The 12,492-nt window shown below is 39.7% G+C and overlaps 1 protein-coding gene across 1 annotated transcript; it reads left to right on the plus strand.

Annotated features, from left to right (window-relative positions):
- LOC136388829 (hemoglobin subunit beta) lies at positions 1-1,350 on the plus strand. Its single transcript, XM_066360636.1, has 3 exons — positions 1-154; positions 270-492; positions 1,098-1,350. Exons 1-3 carry the CDS (start codon positions 63-65, stop codon positions 1,224-1,226), a joined length of 444 nt encoding a protein of 147 aa, XP_066216733.1. The 5' UTR covers positions 1-62; the 3' UTR covers positions 1,227-1,350.
- Positions 1,351-12,492: the final 11,142 nt, after the last annotated feature.

A 12,492-nucleotide genomic window follows, 5' to 3' on the forward strand; every position in this document is an offset into this window, starting at 1 on the left:
GCTGCTGCTTACACTTGCTTCTGACACATCTGTGTTCACTAGCAACCTTACAAACAGCCAACATGGTGCATCTGACTGCTGATGAGAAGAGTGCCGTCACCGGCCTGTGGGGCAAGGTGAACGTGGATGAAGTCGGTGGTGAGGCCCTGGGCAGGTTGGTATCCAGGCAGGAGGAGAGTGAGTAGAAGCTGGTCACATGGAGACAAAGCAGTCCCCAGTGTTTCCGACAGGCACTGATTCCCTGTGTCTCTGCTGTGTTCACCCCTCAGGCTGCTGGTGGTCTACCCCTGGACTCAGAGGTTCTTTGACTCCTTTGGTGACCTGTCCACTGCTTCTGCTGTAATGGGCAACCCTAAGGTGAAGGCCCATGGCAAGAAAGTGCTGCAATCCTTCAGCGATGGCCTGAAGAACCTCGACAACCTCAAGGGCACCTTTGCCAAACTGAGTGAGCTGCACTGTGACAAGCTGCACGTGGATCCTGAGAACTTCAGGGTGAGTCTCTGGGACACTCAGTGTTCTTCTTTTTTATGGTCAAGCTCCTGTCATGAAGAAAGAGCATAGGGCAGGATTCACTTAGAATGAGAAAGGTAATCTGCCTTCATCTCTACGGACTCCACAGGGCCTTTTAGTTGGGGTGTTTGTTTTTTTGCCCCCCTTTCTTCACAACCATTGTTTTCTTTTATTCATTCTTGTTTTATTCTTTTTGTTCTCTGAAATGTCTTCTTTTTTATGTTTTAAGTAAACATTTTTAGTTTAAGTGTTTAATTTTTAAAAAAATGTCTTGTTTATAATCAACTTAAAATTATCTAATATTTTCTTTTCTTTATCCCTTCCTTTCAAGTGTGTTATTGCTTCCTTGCATGGTTCTAAAGAATAATAGTGATACCTTAAGTTCTGGGGTAAGGCAGGAAGGGAAAGTCATTACCGAGCAAAAATTCAGGCTGATCTAAGTAAATTTGCATCAATAGTAGCAAAAGAATCCCACCTATCTTTCTGTTTATATTGAGAAAGCACTGCCTGGGATGAGCTGGGACATTTTGATTCTAAGCTGGGTTTTTCTGCTAACCATGGCCGTACCTCTTATCTCTTCCCCACAGCTCCTGGGCAACGTGCTGGTGTGTGTGCTGGCTCGCCACTTTGGCAAGGAATTCACCCCGCAGGTGCAGGCTGCCTATCAGAAGGTGGCGGCTGGTGTGGCCACTGCCCTGGCTCACAAGTACCACTAAACTTCTTTTCCTGCTTTCCAGAACATGTCTTTTCCCCCAGAGCCCAACAACTGCTCATGGGAATTTCATGAAGGGATTTGAACATCTGGTTTCTGCCTAATAAAAAGAATTTATTTTCATTGCACTGGTTTTTTAAAATTATTTTTGTACCTTTCACTTACATGGGCACACATAGGAGGGCAGGTCATTTAAAACATAAGAAAATAAGGGGTTATATCACACCTCGGGAGAATATATAGATACCTTAGACTCCAAAATAGAGAGGTTATAAATAGTTAATGTGTGAGAAGCAGACTCTGCTGCTTATTCTTCTTTTCTCTCAGTAAAGGATTCAAGTTGAAGTTTGATTTGGGGGTAAGAATTTTGCTATGTTTTATTTAAATCAATTATTTGGTTTAACTTTTCTTATAAATGTCTTCTCTCTAGCTGTACAGAACTTCACGGCCCTAAGTCATTAAGTTCTCCTGCCTAAATATACCCCTGCTCCTCTAAGACTTTTCTCCAGTGTATTCCTGACTCCATTGCTGTTCCTCCCCTCCCTCTTCTGTTACTTCCTTCCATCATCTTATGATGATGTGCTTGAAGGACGGGATGCAAGGGGAGGTCATATCACTGCCTCTTCCCCAGAGCTTTTGATAGTCTGTATTTGGAAGGAGGGGGCTGCTTATATTGTAAGTGGCTTTTTGTGGCTTGATATTTACTGTTGCCTTGAAATCCTGTCATGAGTTTACGCCAAGGGAATTTCATTCTTCTCAAGATATTTTTGCATTCATGTCTGGAAAGTGACTGAGGTCTCTTTTCTTCCTTATCTGACCTGTGATGTCTTCTGTGCCTGTGTAGTCATCAGCATACTCTCACCATCAGCAGCACACTTTGTTATTCCCTCGTGTAATAACCATATATACAGATGCTGTAATCTGGAAACAGAATATAAATTTGAAATGGTTCTTATGCCCTCCTATACTCCAATTCAGAATCTACTTAGGAAGATATTGAAAGTAAGGCTTCTAATAAGTGATATAGTACACATTTATAAATGACTGTGTACAAAGTTTTATGAGATCAGAGAGTGAAGCTCTCAGCAGAAAATGAATGATAAGGGTAAGTTAATACTTCTCAGAAAGAGAAGGAAAAAGAAAAAAAAAGAGGATGGGGGAGAGAATAGCAAATGCCAAATCACTGACGAGTAGAGTAATATGTTTGGTGAATTTCAAATAAGTAGTAGAGACAATTGAAGCAAAACTACTTTTGAGGTGTTAGAATGGAACAGGATAAGACAGAATAAGACAGGGCAGAATAGCATGAAATATGGATGTGGACATTGGTGAACACAGTGCAAAACATATTTAAACCAGAAATTTACAAACAAAAGAATAAATCATCATTCTGCATAAAAGGTGTTTGTACTGTAAATTGACAAGTGAGGTAGGGTAGTACAGCAGTTTAGAACATAAGCTTTGCAATCAAACAGCCTGGATTCAAAACATTACCACTCATTAGCTCTGACTTATGGAAGTCACTGATGTTTTCTGAACCTAATTTTTTTTACCTGTAAAATACCCAGAATAATATATATTTTTCTTATGGTGTGACTGTAAAGAGTAAATGAGATAAAGTATAGAAAAAAGTTTATTGCAACATCTAACACTTCACAATGCTTGACACAGAGCTTAGTAAATGTAATCTAAATAGTGTTTGTGTTATAATTATTACTAATGATAAGGTTAGATGTAGGGTCATTAATTAATATTGATGATGATGCTTAAAAGAATTATCTCATTAAAGAAAAAAACAGAGCCAGAAATATTATTCCTTGACTGGTAATATAATATCCATGCCCTCCTCAAACTCATATTCAGAACTTTGTGTAATATATTCATTATTGAACTGTCAAGCTGAGTGTATCAGCTCTAATTAGGAGACTAAAACCACACTGCAATTTGAGAAAATAAATTTAATTATAAAGAATGTTTATGCCCTGGTTGGATAGTTCAATATCAGAACATTGTCTTGACATACCATGGTTGCTGGTTGGATCCCTGGTCAGGACATATCAAGAATCAACCCATGGCCTGACCAATAGTGGTACAATAGATAGAGCATTGACCTGGGAGGCTGAGGTCCCAGATTTGAAACCCCAAGGTTGCCAGCACAGGCTCATCCAGCTTGAACTCGGAGCACAAGCTTGCCAGCTTGAGCAAGGGGTCACTAGCTTGAGTGGGGGATCATCAAAATGATTCAGTGGTCACTAACTTGAGCCCAAAGGTCTCTGGCTTGAGCCCAAGGCCTCTGGCTTGAGCAAGGGGTCAGTGGTTCAGCTTGAGCCCCCTGGTCAAGGCATGTCTGAGAAGCAATCAATGAACAACTGAAGTGACACAGCTACAAGTTGATATTTCTCTTCTCTCTCCTTCCTCTCTCTCTCTAAAAAAAAATTAATCAGCTGATGTATGCATAAATAAATGGAACAACAAATTGGTGTTTCTCTTTTCTTTCTCTCTCTGTCTCAAAAATCAGTAAAAGTTTTTAAAAATTAAAAAAAATTTAATTATAAGCAATAATTGGAAAAATGAAAGATTAGTCAATAGGAGTATAGAGAACTCTGAGGACGTAAGAATAAGAGACATAGAGAACAGTCTCTGTTCCCAGTTATAAGATAGAGCAATCAATAAGGAACAATCTGAAGGAGGTCTTTCTCCTGGGGCTGAGTGACACCTCTAAGTGAGAGCATTCCCAAGGCTCAACAAAGATTAAACAATTTTTGAGACTGCAAAGCTGCCCAAGGGAAGATACATTAGAAGCCATCCACTGGGTGGTCCCACCTCAGTAGAATTTGTTGAGAATCTGCTCCCTGGGGTGCCAGCAGAAGCCACCCTTGTAAAGGGACTGAACCTTGGATCTTTATATAAAACTCTCTGAGTGTGTAAGAAGAGAACTGAGTCACAGGAATATTCCAAAAGAACAACACTGTACTATAAAGCTGCCCAACAGGGTATAAAAAGGAAGCTACTTACAGGAGGTGCTAGACTGAAACACTGCTGAAAAGCCACATGTGCTGCTAAAAGCTGGCACCACAAAAGCTGAACACCTGGCCATACTTTTGTGTTACAGAGACAGGGATTATTGCAGGATCCTGGATAGAGGATCGCACCGGGAATAAGAAGAGAATCCCTTTCATCCTCTAGGGCCTCTCCAGCAAACTCTATGGGCACAAATTAATATTGTGCCAACTGGGAAAAGAGAAGTTTTAAGAGTCTACCTCAATTACCATAGAATAGCCAATTATGAGTGAATTTGAAATTGAGAGGCAAGCCATTGATCACTGACAGCCTGGCATATAGTAGGTTCTTGTTAGTAAAGTACATAGGATAAGAAAAACCCAATCAGAACTAGCAAATGATAAAGCAGTAATATAGGGGCTTATAAAATCAACCACAGAAGAAGAGAAGACTTTACCACTGTTTGGATTCATAATTTTCCTCTGTATAAATTTGATAGATTGTTTTCAATTTATTCAGATGCTGGGCAGAGAAGAGAGGTCTTTTTGTTTTGTTTTGTTTTGTTTTTGTTTTTGTTTTTGTTTTACTGCAATTTCAAGTCCAAACAGAAAGATTGTTTGGATTACTATTTTCCTTTTTGGCTTCAAATTTAATAATGACTATGATAATGATAATTCTAAAATTCAAACACAAGGTTGGGTCCATTATGCTTTTTACTTTATAGCAGATATTCAACATTGCTCCAAAAAGTTTTCTTTTCTTTTATTTTTCCAATTATCTTTATGTTTTCATTGCTATTCTTTCTTATGTACTTAAAAACTGTTTGGTGCCAAAGAATTTAACAGATGATACCTTACTAAAGAAGATATACAGTTCCAGTTGAGATGGTTGTGTAAGTAAATGCAGTATTCAGAACCTTCCACAAACACATCAAAATTACAACTAAACTACAGAACAACCATCATCCAAATTACCTGAAATCTAGCTGAACAGCTGTTCTATAACTAAGGATATAAGAAAGAGGCCACATCAAAACTAGTAGGAGAGGAGGAGACACAAAATCGGCTGGTACTACACTCAGATGCGGTGGTTAAAAATCAAGAGGGATATCTTGAGGGTGGAGGTTCCTCCTTCGAGTAAGAAGTCTCAACTCCATACCAGAACCCTAGCCTGGGTTTCAAGGCTGGGAAGGTAAGTCCCAGTAACTCTGGCTGTAAATACCAGTGCTGATTATGGCTGAGTGAGATGGAAGGTTGCTGGAGCCCCTGGCATTCCTCTTACCAGGGCCCATGTGCTGACTCACTCCAGCTCATTTACTCTGACCTCCAGAACTGGGGCAGCAGCTTGAGAGGCACTGGGGAAATATGGGAAGGAACTTAATTATTTGGCCTTAAGAGAGAGATAAGAGGAGCAGATTCATCCAGGAAGAACTGCTGGCAGAAGCCATTATTACTTTCCTTAGCCCTCCTACCACACAGTGGATAAGCAGGTACCATATCTGAGTCTCCATCAACTTGGCCAACACTCTTTGATTTTGCCATGATGAATCCCTGAAGCCACACCTCATTCAATTTGCATGTCCAAAGGCCTGCTTTGGTTTATGATTTTTCTAAAATCTCTCAACAAAACAGCATCTGGCCTCTGTTTGCCCCAAATCTCTACCTAGGTGGTCCCAGACCAGGCACTAGCAGCAGCCAGTTTTGGTTCCCAGCTTGGTCTTTCCCGGGAGCCTCCAAACCTACCACAAGTAGCAGCCATCTGCAGATCTCTTTTTAATTCATGTCAGGTGACCCCGAGCATGGCACAGGTGGCAACTGACCTTCGCGTGAAGCTCCCAGGAAGCCCCAGAGCCAGCATACCTGGTGAACAGCTTCACACTACATCAAAGCACCACCAAATTACCTCCATAAGCAACAAATTCAAGGGGTGGACTCGGCAAGTAACTGGGCTCTGCTGAATTGGGTTCTGTTTTGTGGGTCAACCCTTGCATAGCAGATTCTTTGTGGTGGAAGAGGCCATACCTGCAGTCTATCAGCCTGGGAGTAAATCCTTTCCACTGGTGTGCTAACAACAATGAAGGCTCAACTACAACAAGAGGGTGTGCACAGCCCACACAGCCCACATGTGGGATGCACCTGGTGTGCCCAGCTAAGGACAGATAAAGAGCTTTTTAGACAAGAAAAATCTAAAGGTGTTAATCACCACCAAACCAGTATTTCTACTAGAAATGTTAAGGGATCTTCTTTAAGAAGAAGTTTTAAAAAATATGAATAATTGCCTGACCTGCGGTAGAGCAGTGGGTAAAAGCATCGACCTGGAATGCTGAGGTCGCTGGTTCGAAACCCCGGGCTTCCCTGGTCAAGGCACATATGGGAGTTGATGCTTTCTGCTCCTCCCCCCCTTCTCTCTCTGTCTCTCTTTCTGTGTCTCCTCTCTCTAAGATAAATAAATAAAATCTAAAATAAATAAATAAATAAAAGTTCTTCTCAATGAAAATGTGTCCCTTGTTTAAAAAAAAATATGAATAATAAAGTATGCAAATGTATAAAATCTTTAATCAAAAGACATATGGTGGTTAAATGAATAACAAAACAAAACCCACATATGCTGCCTCTATGAGACTCATCTCAGATCAAAAGACACACAAACTGAAAGTAAAGGTATAAAAATTGTATTTCATGAAAATGAAAACAAATAAAAAAAGTTGAGGTAGCAATACCTATACCAAACAAAATCAACATTAAAGAAAAAAACTGTATAATAAGAAACAAAGAATGACCCAGCAATTTTACTTCTGGATGTCTACCCCAAAAAACCCAAAATGCTAAATCTAAAAAACATATATTCATATGTTCATTGCAGCATTATTTACAATAGCCAAGATAAGGAAGTAACCTAAACGTTCATCAAAAGAAGAATGGATAAAGAAGATATGTTTTATATATATGGTGTACTATGACTCTGCCATAATAAAGAATGAAATCTTGTCATCTGTAACAACATGGATTGACCTAGAGGGTATTTTGCTGAGTGAAATAAGTCAGACAGAGAAAGACAAATGTCAGATGATTTTACTTATATGTAGAATTTAGAAATCAATATAAACAAACAAGCAAAAAACAATAGTCTGATAGAGAACTTTTTGATGGTTGCTAGACAAAGACATGTTAGGGAGATGAATGAAAAAGGTGAAGAGATTAAGAAGTACAAACTGGCCCTGGCCAGTTGGCTCAGTGGTAGAGGAGTGTCAGCCCGGCGTGTGGAAGTCCAGAGTTGGATATCCAATTGGCACACAGCAGAAGTGACCATCTGCTTCTCCACTCCCCCTTGCTTCTCTCTCTCCCCCTCCTGCAGCCATGACTCAATTGGGGTGAGTTGGCCCTTGGCACTGAGGATGGCTCCATCACCTCCGCCTCAGGTACTAAGAAGAACTCAGTTGCTGAGTAATGGAACAATGCCCCAGATGGGCAGAGCATCTCCCCTAGTGGGCTTGCTGGTTGGATCCCAGTTGGGGCACTTGCGGGAGTCTATCTCTCTGCCTTCTCTCCTTCCACTGAATTAAAAAAAAAAAATAGAAGTCACCTCCTTGCATAACAACCCACAGCAGCTACTTCTTAAAAAAAAAAAAAAAGACATACACACTGATAGTTACAGAATAGTCACAGGAATATAAATCATAGCATAGGGAATATATTCAGCATATATATATATTTTTTTTTTGCTTAATCTCTTCACCTTCTCTTATCCAGTCCTCCAAACCCTCTCCCCTCAGACAGCTGTCAGTATGTTTTATGTATCCATGTCTCTGTTTCTATTTTGTTTGTCAGTTTAATTTGTTCATTAGATTCCTCATATAAGTGAGATCATATGGTATTAGTCTTTCTCTGACTGACTTATTTCACTGAGCATAATAATCTCCAGGCCCATTCATGCCATTGCAAAAGATAAGAGTTTCCTCCTTTCTATGGTCCTGAAGTATTCCATTGTGTAAATACATCAAAGCTTTTTTATCCACTCATCTATTGATGGACACTTGGACTGCCTCCATATTTTGTCTATTATAAGTAATACTGCAATGAACATAAGATGCATATATTTTTTGGAATTTGTGTTTCAGGATTCTCAGGATTCCCAGAAGACTTGGTAGGTCATAAGGCAGTTACAGTTTTAATTTTTTGAGGAAACTACATAGTGCTTTCTACAGTGGCTATACCAAACTTCATTCCCACCAACAGTGCATGAAAGTTCCCTCTTATTCTACATCCTTGCCAACACTTGTTATTTGTTGATTTATTGATGAAAGCAATTCTGACAGGTATAAGGTGGTATCTATCTCATTGTGGTTTTAATTTGCATCTCTCTGATGATTAGTGACATTGAACATTTTTTCATGTCTATTGGCCATCTTTGTGCCCTCTTTAGAGAAATGTCTATTCAGGTCCTTTGCCCATTTTTTAATTGTATTGTTTGTCTTCCTGTTTTTGAGTTATATAAGTTTTTTATATATTTTAAAAATTTACCTCTTATTAGATTTATCTTTAGCAGAAATGCTTCCCTATTCTGTGGGTTCACTTTTCATTTTGTTGGTTGTTTTATTTTATTTTATTTTGCTGTGCAGTAGCTTTTTAGTTTGATGTAGTTCCATTTGTTTTGTTCCTTTGTTTCCCTTGTTTGAAGAGATAAATCAGCAAAAATATTGCTATGAGAGATGTACAAGATTTTATTGCCTATTTTTCCTTCTAAGATTTTCATGGTTTTGTATATTACACTTGTTTTTTAATCTATTTTATGTTTATTCTTGTAGATTATGTAAGTTGGTGGTCCAGTTTCACTTTTTTGCATGTACCTGTTCACGTTTCCCAACACTATTTATTGAAGAGACTGTCTTTACTCCATTGGGTGCTCTAGCTTCCTTTGTCAACTGTTAATTGCCCATAAAGGCATGGGTTTATTTCTGGGATTTCTGTTCTGTTTCACTGATCTATATGCTTGTTCTTATGCTAGTACAAGGCTATTTTAATTACAATGGGCTTGTAGAATAGCTTGATATCAGGTACTCTGATACCTTCAACTTTGTTTTTCCTGTTTTTTCTATTGGTTGCTTTCAGTTTTATATTTCACATATGAGTGAAATCAGATGGTTCTTAACTATTTCTGCCTGACTCATTTTGCTTCATATGATATTTTCCAGGTTCACTCACTGTTGCAAATGACAGTGTTTCATTTTTTTGTTGTTGTTGGCTGAGTAGTATTTCATTGCATATATGTACCACATATTTTATGACCAGTCATTTATTGAAGGTCGTTTCATGTCTTGGCCACCATAAATGATGTTGCAATGAACATGGGGGTACATGTATATCTTTGGGAATACATATTTTCTAATTTTTTTGTATATGAAAAGTTATTCAACTTCAGTAGCTATCAGGGAAATGTAAATGAAAACTATAATGAAATACCACCTCAAAGTTCTTAGAATTGCTATTAAAAATAAGAATTTATAACAAGTGTTGGAAAGGTTGTGGAGAAATAAGAACTTTCATTTACTGTTGGTGATAACTAGAACTGGTACAGCCTCTATGTACGAAGGCTCCTAGGTTCCTAATTTTATTTTATTTACTTATTCTTTAAGTGAGAGGAAGGGAGATAGTGAGACAGACTCCCACATGTACCCCAACCAGGATCACCCAGCAACCCTTGTCTGGGGCCAGTGCTTGAATCAACCAAGTTATTTCCAGCACCTGAAGCTGACACTTGGGCCACCAAGGCTATCCTCAGCACCCAGGGCCAATGCTCAAACAAATCAAGCCACTGGATGCAAGAGGGAAAGAGGGAGAGAAGGTGGAGAGGGAAGGGAAGTGAAGTAGATGGCTGCTTCTTTTGTGTGCCCTGACCAGGAATTAAACCCAGGACATCCATTATGGGGCTGACACTCTATCCACTGAGCAAACCAGGCAGGGCCTGGAGGTTCTTTATTTTAATTTTTTAAAAAACTGATTCTGCTGTGTGAATAAATACAATGAACTTTTTATAAATTACTTTTTTATGTATACTTAAAATGGATCTGTATTCTAAGTGACAAGTTCTTGAATAATTTTCCTGGTGATCTGAGTGGAATGAAATTAATTTGAGAGACACGTTTGGGAAAAATAGAAAACTTTACTATATTGAGTTGTACTACCCATGAAATTAAATGCATTTCCATTTATCTAGATTTTCTTTTATGTCATTTTGGAGGGTGTGACAATATTTATAAAATATATCACACAACTAAAACAAAATGAAACTAAATGATTATAGTTGCAGCCTTGATTTCTCAGATACAAATATTCATTGTTCATTTTACTTTGTTCCAAAAGAAAAATTAAACTTAGAACACTTTATCTCCATTTCTCTCCTTTTGATACATTATTTTTGTTAAATATTTTAAACATTCTGTACAGTTTTGTCCCCCTAAATTTCCTATTATATTGCCTGGCCAGGCAGTGGCACAGTGGATAGAACATCGGACTGGGACACGGAGAATCCAGGTTTGAAACACCGAAGTTGTCAACTTGAGTGCAGGCTCACCAGCTTCAGCCCAGGGTCACTAGCTTGAGCAGGGGGTCACTCAGTCTGCTGTAGCCCCCTGGTCAAGGCACGTATGAGAAAGCAATGATTGAATTAGCAACTAAGGAGCTGCAACAAAGAATTGATGCTTCTCATCTCTCTCTCTTCTTGGCTGTCTGTCCCTCTCTCTGCATCTGTCACCAAATAAATTAATTAATTAATAAAAATTCAATTATTATTTACTTTAATCCAATGGTTCTCAAACGTTTTGAAGTCGAGGCACATTTTAAAATTCTACAAATTGTAGGCAGACTATATAATACAAATTTCTGAGAAATATGTTATAATAATTAAGTCAAATATTAAAGAAAAAAAGTAAAGTTCAGGCGTGCTTTTATTAAAAAACATTTTTATGTTACATTTTCTGAGTTATGCTTTTTGGAATTTGTAAAAAAGAGGGGTTAAAAAATAAAAATAAAAAAGTCAGAGAAATGGCACTGTGAGGAGCGCTCCCGATACCTCTCCCCAAAATTTCAACAAGTTCTACAACCAGAGACAGAAAAATCTATCCCTGGAGCATCTGGAAGTCCCACACACTAAACAAGAAGGTATAATTGGGTGAAAAGTTGGCTAAATATATAATCAACCCTGAAGGAAATAAGACGGAGAACAGAACACCCCGCCTTCCTCACTGACCTGAGCAAGGGCTGCTTTCACTTGGAACTGAGAGAGAACAGGGGCTGGGGGCGTGGAAGGAGCCAGGCTGAAACACAGACTTTCAAGCCGAGAAAAGAGTGTGCCTGCGGCAACTCAGCCCACATGAACTAACGCTGGTGCTGGACCCAGCAAAGGCCGGTGAGCAGCGGCCGCCATTACCTCCAATATCCTGGTTGGTGAGTGTGGACAGTGTGCGAGAGGTTCCTCCTAGCACCCTGGACGTGGGCACCCATGTTCCCAAACAGAGGGGCAGGGTCCAAGGCTTCTGCATGGGCTGCGACCAGAGTCTCGGTGTGGTCCCTGCTCCCCCAACAATAGTGCATGGGGAGAGTGCAAAAGCAAACTTCCTTATGCCCGGACTTCTCTGGGTGGGCAGGGTGCCCCAGCCAGCCATTCAGGCTAACATCCTGGGGAAGAAAAAATATGGAAATGCTAGGGGGAGAGGCATGCAGGCAGCTTGCAGACTGTCTCTGGAGCAGATCTGCAGATCCAACTGCTGAAATTAGCTTAAACCACAGTCTGCTCACTGCCCAAATGGCTTACGTGGCTCTAGTTGACAATGTCTCTCTCAGATCAGCGATTTAAGACAAGAGGCATAATATTTTTTAGTGCTTCTTCCTCTGCACATAGGTGCAGGGGCAACTTCCTGTCAGCCGATACTGACAGGGTGAAAAACACATTCCTTCGGAACAAACCTCAGAGAACACTGCAGGAGTTAGGCAGGCTAGGCTGTAGGCTTTTTAACAAGAAAGAAGACTGATGAAAGCAATCCAACAGAATGCTAAGGCAAATTTAACTAGATATACCTGGGGAACTGAACAGAAGTCAACACGCCCACCCTACCTGCTTAAGCTGGTGGCTCTGATTGGAAGATCATTCAAACTCAGGGCTGTGCACTAAAAAGAGGAACTTGGCAGCTTTTAAGACCATCTGTTCTGTAGGCAGCAACTAGGGCATCTTCTTCCCAGCCAATACAGGTTACAAAGTACAAAAAGCCTGGGAAG

Source organism: Saccopteryx leptura, chromosome 1, assembly GCF_036850995.1.
Source record: "Saccopteryx leptura isolate mSacLep1 chromosome 1, mSacLep1_pri_phased_curated, whole genome shotgun sequence".
Lineage (NCBI taxonomy): Eukaryota > Metazoa > Chordata > Mammalia > Chiroptera > Emballonuridae > Saccopteryx > Saccopteryx leptura.

Bases quoted from the DNA above. Each gene is read 5' to 3' on its own strand.
- LOC136388829 (XM_066360636.1), top strand. From the start codon at position 63: ATGGTGCATCTGACTGCTGATGAGAAGAGTGCCGTCACCGGCCTGTGG. The intron at 155-269 runs GTTGGTATCCAG...TTCACCCCTCAG, and splicing joins GGTGGTGAGGCCCTGGGCAG to GCTGCTGGTGGTCTACCCCT. The intron at 493-1,097 runs GTGAGTCTCTGG...TCTTCCCCACAG, and splicing joins TGGATCCTGAGAACTTCAGG to CTCCTGGGCAACGTGCTGGT.